The sequence below is a fragment of the Rhinatrema bivittatum genome, chromosome 1, assembly GCF_901001135.1.
Source record: "Rhinatrema bivittatum chromosome 1, aRhiBiv1.1, whole genome shotgun sequence".
Classification (NCBI taxonomy): Eukaryota; Metazoa; Chordata; class Amphibia; order Gymnophiona; family Rhinatrematidae; genus Rhinatrema; species Rhinatrema bivittatum.
In genome coordinates, this window is record NC_042615.1 from 483,143,850 (window position 1) to 483,157,341 (window position 13,492).

The window sequence follows — 13,492 nt, forward strand, 5'->3', positions numbered from 1 at the left end:
GCCATGGCAGCACCAACGCATCCACCCCTTCGGCCCCTCTCTCTCCGACGGCTGTAAAATCATGGAGCCTTTGTGTTCTGAAACGTGGCCATCAGATCCATGTAAGGCGTGCCCCACCTGCTGCAGATGAGTTGGAACGCTTCCTCCGCTAGCTCCCATTCCCCGGGATCTAGGTGATGTCGACTGAGGAAGTCCGCCTGAATATTGTCTACCCCAGTGATGTGAGAAGCCGCAATGCTGCTGAGATTCCTCTCTGCCCAGCACATTAAGGGATGTGCCTCCGTCGCCACCAGCTGACTCAGTGTCCCGCCCTGGCGATTGATGTATGCCACCGTAGTTGCATTTATTTATTTTTAATTTTTGTATACCGGAATTCCTGTATGCAATACAAATCAATCCGGTTTACAAGTAACGAAAAGGTTGCCCTGGTCTGGGAGGTTAGACCGGGGTAATTTTACATAGAACATTGAACAATAACTAATCAACCATTGAATATTATTACAAGGAACATTGAAAGTAACAATAATATTTAACAAATATAAACAAATAACAAAATAACCTTATTCGTGTATTGAATAGTATGTGTGTGTTCACATTTTTACAAGGAACTTTAGTAGCGTAAATGGTCTGCAGTAAGCGGTAATATAAAGGTGAATAATGACTGTTAAATAGACATGCGAATAAGCAAGTACGGGTATGAAATTAAGTGTCAAGGTGTTAGTGACACCCTGCATAGGTTGGATCTGAAAGTCAGGAGGGTGCCTAGTTACACTCTGGGAATTGGAACGCTTGCATTGTCCGACAACACTGACCGCCTTCCCCCGAATCAGAGGAAGGAAGGCGTGAAGCGCCAGAGCTACCGCCCTGGTCTCCAAGCGATTTATGGACCACTGGGACTGCGCCCGGGACCACCTGCCCTGCACCGAATGTCCAAGACAGACCGCTCCCCAGCCGGAGAGACTGGTGTCTGTGGTGCCCACCGTCCATTCGGGCATCACTAGAAACACTCCAGACGTCAAGTGATCCGACGTGAGCCACAAAGGGAGACTGGCTCTCTCCTGGTCCGTAAGCGGAAGTGGTAGGTGGAATTGTTCCGACACAGGCTTCCAGCGGGACAGTAATGCTGATTGCAACGGTCGTAGATGCGCGAAAGCCCAGGGCACTAAAGTTATCGTGGACGCCATGGATCCTAAGACCTGCAGATAATCCTGCACCCGAGGCATCGGCAAGGACAAGAGGCGGTGCACCTGAGACTGCAGCTTGACCACCCTCTTGTGGGTGAGAAACACTTTTCCCTGCTTCGTATCGAATAGTGCTCCCAGAAACTCCAAGGACTGAGTAGGGGTCAACTGACTCTTGGCAAGATTGACCACCCACTCGAGAGAGCGCAAGAGCTGTAGAACCCTGGCGACCGCCTTCCGACACAGCAACTCCGACTTCGCCCGAATCAACCAATCGTCCAAGTAGGGATGTACGAGAAACCCTTCTCTCTGGAGTTGAGCCACCACTATCACCATCACTTTGGTGAACGTGCGCGGCGCGGTGGCGAGAACGAACGGAAGAGCTCGGAGATAATGCTTGCCCAGGATGCAGAATCTGAGAAACCTCTGATAATACGGTTGAATTCCTATGTGCAGATAGGCTTCCGTGAGATCCAAGGAAGCCAGAAATTCGCTGGGACGAACTGAGGCGACCACCGACCGGATCGTTTCCATTTTGAATCGTGGAATCCGTAGACACCTGTTGAGCCCCTTTAAGTCCAGGATCGGTCTGAAGGTTCCCTCTTTCTTGGGCACTACGAAGTAAATGGAGTATCGCCCCATGCGTCGCTGTCCGGGAGGTACGGGAGTGATTGCCCCCAAGTCTTCTAGGTGCTGCAGAGTGTCCTGCACCGCCTTGCGCTTTTCTCGATATTCGCAAGGGGAAACGAGGAACTTGTCTGTGGGAATCCGTACAAAATCTAACATGTAACTTTGACTTTTCACGGTGAGGACCCACTGGTCCGACGTTATCTTGGCCTATTCCTCGACAAAAAGCGATAGCCTGGCCCCTACGTTTGGGACCAGGCGAGGAACCTGTCCTGAGGAACGGGCCACACGATCTTCCTTGGGAAGCCTTAGCCCCCGTTCCCGCTGGGGCCCCGCTCTGCCTCCCAAAATGTCTGCCACGAAAGGACTGTGGCCATGACGGCTGCCGCGCCGAGCTTGAACGGTAGGACGTACCGGACGACCTCGCTGGTCTAGGCTTCCTATTCCCCCGAAACCGGTTCCTATTGGAATAGGAACTCCTAGGCAGAGGCCTGTCCTCCGGTAACTGAAAAGCCCTGCTCTCCCCTAGAGATTGCATCAGATCATCCAACTGCTTGCCAAACAACAACTGCCCCTTGAAGGGGAGGGAGCCAAGGTGGGACTTTGACGAACCATCTGCCGCCCAATTCCGAAGCCATAGGAGACGACGCGCTGAAACCACAGACACCATAGATCTGGCCGACTTGCGCAGAAGATCATACAAGGCATCAGCACTGTAAGCGATCACCGCCTCCAACCGATTCGCTTGAGCCGCTTCTTCCTCTGCGAGCCCTTCATTGGCTAGAAGCTGTTGCGCCCAGCGCAGGCCCACCCTCAAGGCAAAATTACTGCATATAGCTGCTCGGACCCCCAGAGTCGAGACCTCAAAACACCTTCTTAAGTTGGAGTTCCAGCTTTCTATCCTGTAAGTCCTCGAGGGCTGTAGCCCCTGTAACTGGAATCGTCGACCTCTTCGTCACGGCCGACACCGCTGAGTCCACTCTTGGGAGGCACAGAATCTCCAGTGCTTCCTCCGGTAATGGATATAGTTTATCCATGGCCTTACTGACCTTCAGCCCGAGTTCTGGAGTATCCCATTCCCGGAACAAGATGTCCATCGCCGAATAATGAAACGGGAATGCGACCGTCGGACCACTGAGGCCCAACAAAACCGGGTCCATCTTGGCTCCTGGTCGGGACTCCACTGGGGGCATCTCCAAGCCGAGCTCCTGAAGAATGGCTGGAATAAGTGGAGCCAGCTCATCCTTTTTAAAGAGGCGAATGACCTTCGGGTCGTCCCCTTCTACCGCTGGGAACCTTTAGTGGTACCAGCCTTCGCTGGCTCCTCTCCTTCCGCTTCGCCAGTACCCCCCAGGGCTCAGAGAGTGGATCCCCCTTGTCTTGAGACGTGGACTCCGTGTCTGTGTCCGGTGGGGCTGACCTGAGACATCTCTTATCCTTTGGCGGGTTGGAGCCCTTCCTGGACTCATCCCTAGAATGCCTCTTCCTGGACTTCAGTCCTAGTCCCTCCGAAGTCAGCTTCCTACCTGACTTTTTCCTCAGGACGTTGTGCTTCAGGACCTTTAACAGCAGCACCAAGTCAAAGGAAAAAGATGAGGCCGACGAGCAGGAAGCCTCTTCAAGACTATCCTCCGATAGAGGAGAGGGAGCCCCCCCCCCCCCCCCCGGGGCGCCCCCCCCGGGATTGTTGCTGCTGTGGAGAAAGCGTGGGAGGCAACGGGGCCTCCCCCAGAGCCGCCCGCTTGGCATCCCGAACAGATTCCAAAATGGCCACCGTTCCCCCGCTAAGCGGGAACGGCTCTGCACTCGCTGCTGCCATGCTACCCTCGCGCGGCCCGCCCCCCCCCCCCCCCCAACCAGCCCAGGACGGCCCTTCACTGCCCGGCACACAATTCGCACAAATCCCGTCGCGAGACATGCGCGCGCCGAGCCACACGCGCGACAAGCTGACCCCGTGGCATCGGACTCCCCCCCGCCGAACACCTCCAACTAATATCACTGACAGCCGAGGCGAAATAACTTAACAAGCAGCGGAGAGTCAGCGCGCAGAGTAAACACAAAGCAGATTTTTTTTTTTCCCCCCTTTGCCGGCGCTGTCCCAGGTACTGGACTCCTGCTCCAGTAGGAGTGAGTGAACCTGGTGTCACCCCCGATGCTAACCGGATAGGCCGGGTCCTCGACCCTTAGCAGCAGCCTCGACCGGGGGGGGAATGGTCCCCTCAGAACTTTCAAACCCCCTGGGAGGATCTCATGGCGTGGGACAGGCTTCCAATTTCTTCTTCCTTCTTCTAACTTTTTTTTTTCTCAGAAAAACCTGACTAACACACACTACCACAACACCAACTTTCCCAGAGACTGAGGCTTAGCACCTGCACCATCTGCTGGAGACAGAGTAAGACTGAGAGGCTGAGGGTGGCACACTGCTACATATATGTAGGGCTGAGCCAATCAAAATCTTGCTCTGTCTCCATCTGCTGGTGCGGAGGCAAAACCCAGGTGTCTGGACTGATCCGGGTACGTACGGGAAACTGGCATTATCGGAGGACGGCGGTCGATGGGGGACCTCGGGACAGGGAAAAACTTTGAAAAATATGAGAAAAAGTTGTGAGAAATTCCCACAGAGCACCTAAGAACTGCAAGGCAACTGCTGAGCGGAAAAAAAGAGACTGAAGGGGAACCCCTGCTGGATGCAGGGTTAGTGGCATGCTGGGCATGCTCAGTGTGTGCCAGTCAAAGTTCTAGAAACTTTGACAAAAGTGTACAGTGATAGGGCTCCATCCGATGATGTCACCCATATGTGAGGACTACCATCCTGCTTGTCCTGGGAGAAAAGAACAATCCAAGCTCCTTAAGTCAGGGTCAGACTAACAAGTGGAGAGGAAAAGCTTACCTCAGATAGTGCTTGCTGGAGGGGCACTTACAGAGATCATCAATGTGGTACAGGCAGACAAGGCACTCAGGACAGTCATAACATGCCAGGGCTGACAGGAAGCAGGTCGTCTTACATTTGTCACATTGCCTCTCATCATCAGGGAGCAGCTCAAAGGCTTCACGCTCTGCCTCTGTAATCCCCTGCCATATAAAAACAAGAGCCACCAATTCCATTATATGCTTATGCCTAGACTTTTTAGAAGAGAAGAGCTTGATGCCTTGCTACCTCTGGCTTTTCAGGTTCTGAGCGGCCTCGTGAAGGGGAAGGATGTGGGACCACCAGATTTATACCCCATGGGTGCATTGTACGAGCACACACACGAGTCACCAACTCCCGGCTCGTCTGCCTCAGCCGGAAAGGGAAGATCCCACCAGGATTCAAAAACCCCAAGGAGGAAGGCTCAAAAAGGAAAAGATTGCCCAGACTGCAGAATGCAAGTTTTGCACCCATCTTCCATCTGCTGGCGACATAGAAATACTGAGGAACTGCAGGTAGCACATGTGGTTAAGTAGCAGTGTCAATAAAACTTTCTCTGACTCCATCTGCTGGAAGGGAAGCTAAATCTAGGAGTGGACTAATCTGGGTACATACAGGAAAACAGCAAGAGGGACCTGTGAAAGAAAGCTTACCAACAGCCAGTGTTTGCACTCTTGCTGCTGTCTAGCTATGGCCAGCAATGATCTAATTAGAAGCAAGAGGTGGGAAAACAGTGGCAGGCTGATACACACTTTTTCCTTAGCTCCTGCCTGCCTCAACTGCAATCCTATTGCTCACCTGCTCTTCATTATACCCCAGAGAAAGAGAGCCATGCTGAGGACTGAAGGATGATTTTTAAGGCTGAGATCCTGGGTGCTCTCCTAGAGATGTGGAATTGGGTCTCTAAATCCAGAGTAAGAAAATTATTCCTTACCTGCTAATTTTCGTTTCTGTAGTACCAAGGATCAGTCCAGACAGTTGGTTATCTCCCCCTTCCAACAGATGGAGTCAAACAGAACAATGACGGATGCTTCCTTATAAGGTAGTGCACCCTCTACTAATCCTCAGTATGGAGTATATCAAAGCAAAGAGGAAAATCAGGATGGATCAAGAACAATAGAATTAAGTAACAAATAACAGTGTGCAAAAGGCACAAAACAGTGTCAAACAACAAACTTGCAGAATGAAGCATTAACCAGCCAAAGGAAAAAAGGCACTGAAGAACAATTTGAGCAGAGAGGCAATCCCAAACCCAATAAACAGTCAGGGAGGGCATCTGGACTGATCCTTGGTACTACAGGAACGAAAATTAGCAGGTAAAGAATAATTTTCTTTTCCCAGTACATACCAGGATCAGTCCAGACAGTGGGATGTACCAAAGCTTCCCTACGTAGGGTGGGCCCCAGAAAGCCCTGCTCAAATGACCCTAGAGCCAAAGGAGCCAAAAGTAGGCGACTGTATGCGTAGACGATAATGACGAGCAAAGGTATGTAACGATTTCCAAGTTGCCGCTCGACAAATCTCCTGGAACGAAACAGATTGCATCTCCGCCCAGGAAGCAGCCTGAGCTCGAAGAGAATGGGCCTTGACACCCGCCGGAAGTTGTGGACCCGCTCCAATGTAGGCCACCGAGATTGCCTCCTTCAGCCAGCAGCAATGGTAGTTTGACGCCTTGGCTCTCTTCCTCGGACCATGCCAGAGAACAAAAAGATGGTCCGATAAGTGAAAATCAGTGATTTCCAGATAGCAAATGAGGATACACTTGACATCTAGCTTGCGTAGATCCACTGATGCGTCCACTGAGAAGGACGGAAGCTCTACCGTCTGATTCAAGTGGAACTCTGAAACTGCCTTGGGCAGAAAACCAGGCATAGTGCGCAAGGAAACTCCCGAATCCGTAAAACGAAGGTAGGGCTCTCTGCACGAGAGTGCTTGAAGCTCAGAGATTCTGCGGGCAGAACAGATAGCTACCAGGAAAACCATCGAGAGTGATCTCCTTGAGGGTCGCGGAACGCATGGGTTCAAAGGGTGGTCCGACCAAGATTCGGAGAACGAGATTGAGACTCCACGAAGGATAAAGAGCGTGGACCGGGGGGGTTTCACGTGCTTCACCCCCCTGAGGAATCGGATGATATCCGGGTGAGAGGAGAGGGAAGTTCCATCTCGTTGATGAAGTAGAGAGCCTAGGGCAAACATTTGCACTCTCAGCAAGTTGTAGGCCAGACCCTTGTCCAGTCCCTGTTGAAGAAAAGATAGGATCTGAGCCACCGAGGCGGTCTGTGGCAACACAGGTATGGAGGCACACCAGTTCTCAAAAGCCTTCCATACCCTGATATAGGAGATGGAGTTGGACGTCTTTCTAGCCTTGAGGAGGGTCAAGATAACGGCCTCTGGGTATCCATGCCGTCTCAGCTGGCGCCTCTCAAAAGCCAGGCCGCAAGACAGAAGCGATCGGCCTGGGCGAAAGATACCGGCCTCTGACGCAGCAAGCGTGGAAGGTGACCCAGATGAAGAGTTCTGTCCACTGCGAGGTTGATCAAGTCTGCAAAGCACGGGCGACAGGGCCATTCTGGCGCCACCAGAATTACCGGACCATGGTGGGACTCTATGCTCCGGAGCACCTTGCCACCAGACGCCAAGGGGGAAACACAGAGGAGAACTTGACGGGGCCAAGGGAGGACTAAGACATCCACTCCCTCTGCGCCATACTTTCTTCTGAGACTGAAGAAACGAGCTGCCTTGGCATTCCGGGAGGTTGCCATTAGATCCAGATAGGTCCCCCATCTGTGGAACAGGAGATTCACCGCCTCCTCAGAGTTCCCACTCTACAGGATCTAAATGTTGACGACTGAGAAAGTCGGCTTGAACATTGTCTACGCCTGCAATGTGGGAAGTCGCTAGGCGGGAGAGATGAGTTTCCACCCACGCGATCAACCTGTCTCCCGAGAGACATGCCGGCTCCTCGTGTCCCCTTGGCAATTGATGTAGGCCATAGTGGTCGCATTGTCTGAGAGTATTTGGACTGCGCGATGATGGACAAGAGCTAGTAAGCGTTTCAATGCCAGACACACTGCTCTGGTATCCAAGCGATTGATCGGCCAAGTTGCTTGGGACTGCGTCCACTTCCCTTGCGCAGAACTCATCTGACACACCGCTCCCCAGCCAGAGAGACTGGCGTCCGTCGTGACGATTACCCATTTCGGGATGTCCAAAGGAACACCCTGGAGAAGATGAGACAGGTTGAACCACCACGAGAGACTGCCCTTGGCTCCCTGCGGGAGAGGAAGGATGGCTTGGAAGTCCCGAGACACCGGCTTCCAGCGGGAGAGCAAGGCACGCTGTAACGGACGCATATATGCAAATGCCCAGGGGACCAGGTCGATGGTGGAAGCCATGGATCCCAGGACCTGGAGGTAATCCCACGCCGTTGGAAGCAAGAGACCGATGAATCGCTGTATCTGAGCTATGAGTGTATGAGCCCTGTCTGGGGGCAGACACACCTTGCTCAGCGCTGTGTCGAAATGCGCCCCCAGGAAGTCCAGAGACTGAGATGGAGAAAGGCTGCTCTTGGCAAAGTTGACCACCCAACCGAGGGAGTGAAGAAGCGTCAACACCTTGTTGACCGCCCAGTGGCACTGGGCTGAGCACTTTGCCGGAATGAGCCAGTCGTCCATGTATGGGTGCACCAAGACTCCCTCCCTCCGGAGAGCGGCAGCTACTACTATCATCACCTTTGTGAAGGTTCGAGGAACGGTCGCAAGACCAAAGAGTAGAGCCTGGAACTGGAAATGCTGTCCCAGAATCTTGAATCGCAGAAAACGCTGATGCGCTTGGAGGATGGGAATGTGTAGATAAGCTTCCATCAGATTCAGGGATGCCAAAAACTCTCCGGAGTGTACTGCCGCTATCACGGAGCACAAGGTTTCCATACGAAAGTGGGGAATCTTGAGGGCCCTGTTGACCATCTTGAGATCCAAGATCAGGCGGAAGGAACCTTCCCTTCTTGGGGACTACGAAGTATACCGAATAATGTCCCCGGCCTACTTCCGGGGGGGGGGGGGCGGACGAATCGCTCCGAGAGCCAGAAGCCTGTCTAGTGTCTGCCGGACTATGAGTTGCTTCTGGACTGGGCCACATGGAGAGAAAAGGAATCACTGATCTGACGTGATGTTGACCCTCGCCTCGTAGAAAAGGGAGACACGTCACCCTATCCTGGGGATCGGGGAGTGGGCCGGCATAGCTTTATTGTGAAGAGTTGGAGGACGTCCCCTGGACCGGACCAGAGCAGGGCTGTCTTCGGGCACGAAAGGACTGAGTCCAGGATTGAGATCGAGAGGATGGCTGACTAGGAGCTGTAGTCCTTGCCTGGCGGAAACTACGTTGATTCCTGAATCGGCTTCTAGTGGAATTAAAAGACCTAGAAGAACGAGGGCGATCCTCTGGCAGTTTGTGTACCTTATTCTCTCCGAGGGATTTGATAATCTGGTCCAGATCCTCCCCAAATAGTAGCTTGCCCTTGAAGGGTAGGGATCCCAGCTGCAACTTGGAAGAAGAATCCGCCAACCAGTTGCGAAGCCAGAGGAGGCGTCTAGCCGAGACTGCAGAAACCATATATCTGGCCAATATTCTCAGAATGTCATATAGAGCTCCATATGCTATGATGGCCTCCAGGTGGTCTACCTGAAGTGCTTCCTCAGGAGGCAACTCCTGGGAGCTGAGCAGCTGTTGAAGCCAGCGGAGGCCTGCACGCTGAGCGAAGGGACTAGAAATGGCCGCCTGGACCCCCAGGGCGGACACCTCGAAAACTGTCTTAAGATAAACTTCCAGCTTTCGATCTTGAAGATCTCGCAAGGCTGCACCACCCGTTACTGGAATGGTAGTTCTTTTCGTCACCGTTGAGACTGCAGAATCTACTTTGGGAACCTTAAGAAGCTCCAGAAAATCATCCGGGAGAGGATATAGCTTATTCATGGCTCTGCCGACCTTGAGGGAGGTCTCCGGAGAATCCCATTCCCTGGATAACAGTTGAAGGAATGTGGGATGGGAAGGAAAGGACCTACACGGTGGACGTAGACTAGCCAGAAAGGGGTACCCTTTCTTCGCTGGTGGATTAGGCTCAGGCGGGTACTGAGGGGCCTTAATGTCCAATTCCTGTAGGATGTGTGAAATGAGGGTGTCCAGCGCATCCCTCTGGAAGAACCCCAGGACTCTAGGATCATCCCCTTCCAATTGAGCTGTAGTTGAAGGTTCATCCGGATCCGGATCCGGGTCCTGCTGAGGAACAGACCCCCTTGCAGAGGGGTGTACCAAACGGATCCTCGGAGCGCTTGAGGTGGTCTGAGGTACCCCTGGTCCCGGGACCGCTGACCCTTGGGCACTCCCCACGGTCTGGGCATTTCCCAAGACCTCAGTGGAATCAGCCATTCTGGGTACCTTAGGAGGAGGAGGTCCCGCCAAAAATTCTTGGTGCTGGCCCATTCTGGCCAGGTAAGCATTGTGAAGCAGGAGAACAAAATCCGTGGAAAAGGGAGGTGGCCCAGATGGAGGAAGAGTGGGAAGATCCCCTGACGGAGGAAAAGGCTCCAGAGGTGGAACGGGTGTCAAAACCAGCGGCTGAGATGAAAAAGGAGTGTCCTGCTCTTCTCCTGTTAGCGCCGGAGCAACAGAGTCTGGAGACAAATTGGCCACTGTTCCCGCGGTAGTGGGATCGGGGCCGGCCCCTGAGCGTCGAGGCGTGCCAGAAGACGAGAACCAGAGCGGCCCGGCGGTTGAGAGGGTCCCTCCCCACCAGGGAGACAAGCTGTGCAAATCCCCTCGCGGGAGAGCCTCGACCCGGGCTCTCCACAAGCGCAGCACCTGGACGAACGAGGCATGGGGAACCCTGGAGCCGCGAGGGAACCAGCTGTTCTTAACGCGAGAAACAGGCAAGGTTTAAAGCTGCGGGAAGCGGGAAAAATCTCCGCTTCAGCCTGTTCTTCCTCATGCTCAGCAGGTTCGTGGCTGTAAGAAGCGGGTAATAGCCTCCGCTTCAGTCCTGCTCTCTCTCTATCCCTCAGCGACCCACAGATAGAGGTACAGAGGAATAACGCCTCTCTGTGCCGGCTGCCCCGAGGAAAATGGCATCTCAGGGGCAGCAGGTCAGATAGCAGCCACAGGGGGAGAGGTCGGCACCACAGACTTGCACCCCGGAGAGAGTAAGAGGAAATAACTTGTCAAACAGAAATAAAAACAAACTTACCCCGACAACAGAGATGGGTGGGATGGGGAGAGCTGCAAAAGGAAAATTAGGACTTACCTGATAATTTTCGCTCCTGTAGTACCAAGGATCAGTCCAGACTGCTGGGTTATGCCTCCCGTCCAGCAGATGGAGTCAGAGAAACTGAAAAGGCACCACCTATACCCTGGTGCGCCCCCCTGCGATCCTTCAGTATAATCGATAACAAAGCAGAATGATAGAAGAAATCCTAGGCAAGAACCTGTGACTAGAACAAGTGAAACATGAACTCTTGGAAAAACGAGGAAAAAACTGAAAATGCCGCTGAACGAAACGATAAGAAGGTTGTGTAAGCATTCCATACAGGAATTCTGAAATACAAGAATGCAGTGTCGGGACTGTTACTGACATGGGCGGGCGTCTGGACTGATCCTTGGTACTACAGGAACGAAAATTGTCAGGTAAGTCCTAATTTTCCTTTCCCTGTACGTACCAAGATCAGTCCAGACTGCTGGGAAGCACCCAAGCTGCCCTAAAAGGGGTGGGACCTTGACAGTCCCACTCGAAGCACACCGCTGCCAAATGAAGGTACCGTCGGATCCTGTACATCCAAACGGTAATGTCTAGCAAAAGTGTGCAAGGATTTCCAAGCCGCCGCCCGGCAAATTTCCTGAGGGGAAACAAAAGCACTCTCCGCCCAAGACGCCGCCTGGGAACGCAGAGAATGAGCCTTAAGACCTTCCGGAACGGCACGTCCCCTACAAATGTAAGTTGAAGCAATAGCATCCTTCAGCCAGCGGGCTATAGTTGTCTTAGAAGCTTTGGACCCCTTCTTAGGGCCACTCCATAAAACGAAAAGATGATCAGACAATCGAAAAGGATTGGTGACCTCTAAGTATCTCAACAACGCCCGAACATCCAGCCTCCTAAGGTCCGAAGCCTCACTGTCTTTCGCTGCAAAGGCTGGGAGTTCTACCGTCTGATTCACATGAAAAGACGTAACCACCTTAGGCAAGAAGGAAGGGACAGTTCGAAGCGAAACACCCGAATCCGAAATGCGGAGGAAAGGCTCTCTGCATGACAGCGCTTGGACCTCTGAAATGCGCCTCGCCGAACAAATAGCCACCAAGAAAACTGTCTTGAGAGTGAGATCTTTGAGTGTAGCCCGCTTCAGCGGCTCAAAAGGAGAAGTACTAAGGCCACGAAGAACTAAATTTAGACTCCAAGCGAGACAGGTCGCACCGGACGCAAATGCTTGACCCCCTTCAAAAATCTGGCTACATCGGGGTGCATGGCTATGGAAACGCCGTCAATTTTGCCACTGAAACATCCTAAAGCCGCCACCTGCACTCTAAGGGAATTATAGGATAAGCCCTTCTTTAGGCCCTCCTGCAGGAACTGGAGGACCTGTGACACCGTAGCTAGTCTTGGAGACATGGAGGAACCACGACACCAAGAGTCGAACACCTTCCAAACCCGCAAGTAGGTAACTGAAGTAGACGGCTTACGAGCTTGAAGAAGAGTAGTAATGACCGAATCAGAATATACCTTCTTTCTCAATTGACGCCTCTCAAAAGCCAAGCCGCTAGACAAAAGCGATCGGCCTGGTCGAAAAACACTGGACCCTGGCACAATAGGCAAGGAAGGTGACCGAGACGCAAGGGACCATCTACCGCTAGATTGATCAGATCGGCAAACCACGGCCTCCTGGCCCACTCCGGCGCCACGAGAACGACCGGACCCACGTGGGATTCTATCCGACGCAACACTTTGCCTATCAGTGGCCACGGAGGGAACATGTACAGGAGAACATGTTCGGGCCATGGAAGAACCAATGCGTCCACGCCTTCCGAGCCGTGCTCTTGTCTGCGGCTGAAGAAATGCGCTGCCTTTGCATTTAGGCGCGTCGCCATGAGGTCTACGCGGGGCGTTCCCCATCTTTGAACGATGAGTTTGAGTGCCTCTTGTGACAGTTCCCACTTCCCCGGATCTAACTGCTGCCGGCTGAGATAGTCCGCCTGGATGTTGTCGACGCCGGCAATGTGTGAGGCCGCTAATAGAGACAGATGCGCTTCCGCCCAATCCATTAACTTGCTCGCCTCGGACGCAACCAAGTAACTCCTGGTTCCTCCTTGGCGATTTATATAGGCCACCGTCGTTGCATTGTCTAACAGGACTCGGACTGCTTGATGTCGGATCAGAGGGAGAAACCACCGCAGCGCCAAGTGGACTGCCCTTGTCTCCAGACGGTTGATGGACCACTTGGATTGCGAAGCCGTCCAACGCCCCTGTGCGGACTGAGATTGGCAGACCGCCCCCCAACCCGACAGGCTGGCGTCCGTTGTGACTATGATCCATTTCGGAGGCTCCAAATAGACTCCCTGGAGCAAATGGGTCGGCTGCAACCACCATTGCAGACTGGCCCTTGCCGGGTCTAGAAGTGGTAACGGCACCCGGAATTCTTCCGACTTGGGATCCCATCGAGATAATAGCACTCTCTGTAATGGTCGCATAATGCGCAAAAGCCCAAGGCACCAACTCTAGGGTGGACGCCATATAGCC

At 53.1% G+C, this 13,492-nt stretch overlaps 1 protein-coding gene across 5 annotated transcripts in view; it reads right to left on the reverse strand.

Annotated features, from left to right (window-relative positions):
- The window catches only part of KDM5C (lysine demethylase 5C), a 314,227-nt gene that overhangs the window by 98,060 nt on the left and 202,675 nt on the right, over nt 1-13,492 (reverse strand). For all 5 annotated transcript variants that reach the window (XM_029607393.1, XM_029607421.1, XM_029607412.1 and 2 more), the window contains one exon: nt 4,699-4,880. In XM_029607393.1, the coding sequence (XP_029463253.1) occupies nt 4,699-4,880 (182 nt within the window). The remainder of the gene's footprint in view (nt 1-4,698; nt 4,881-13,492) is intronic.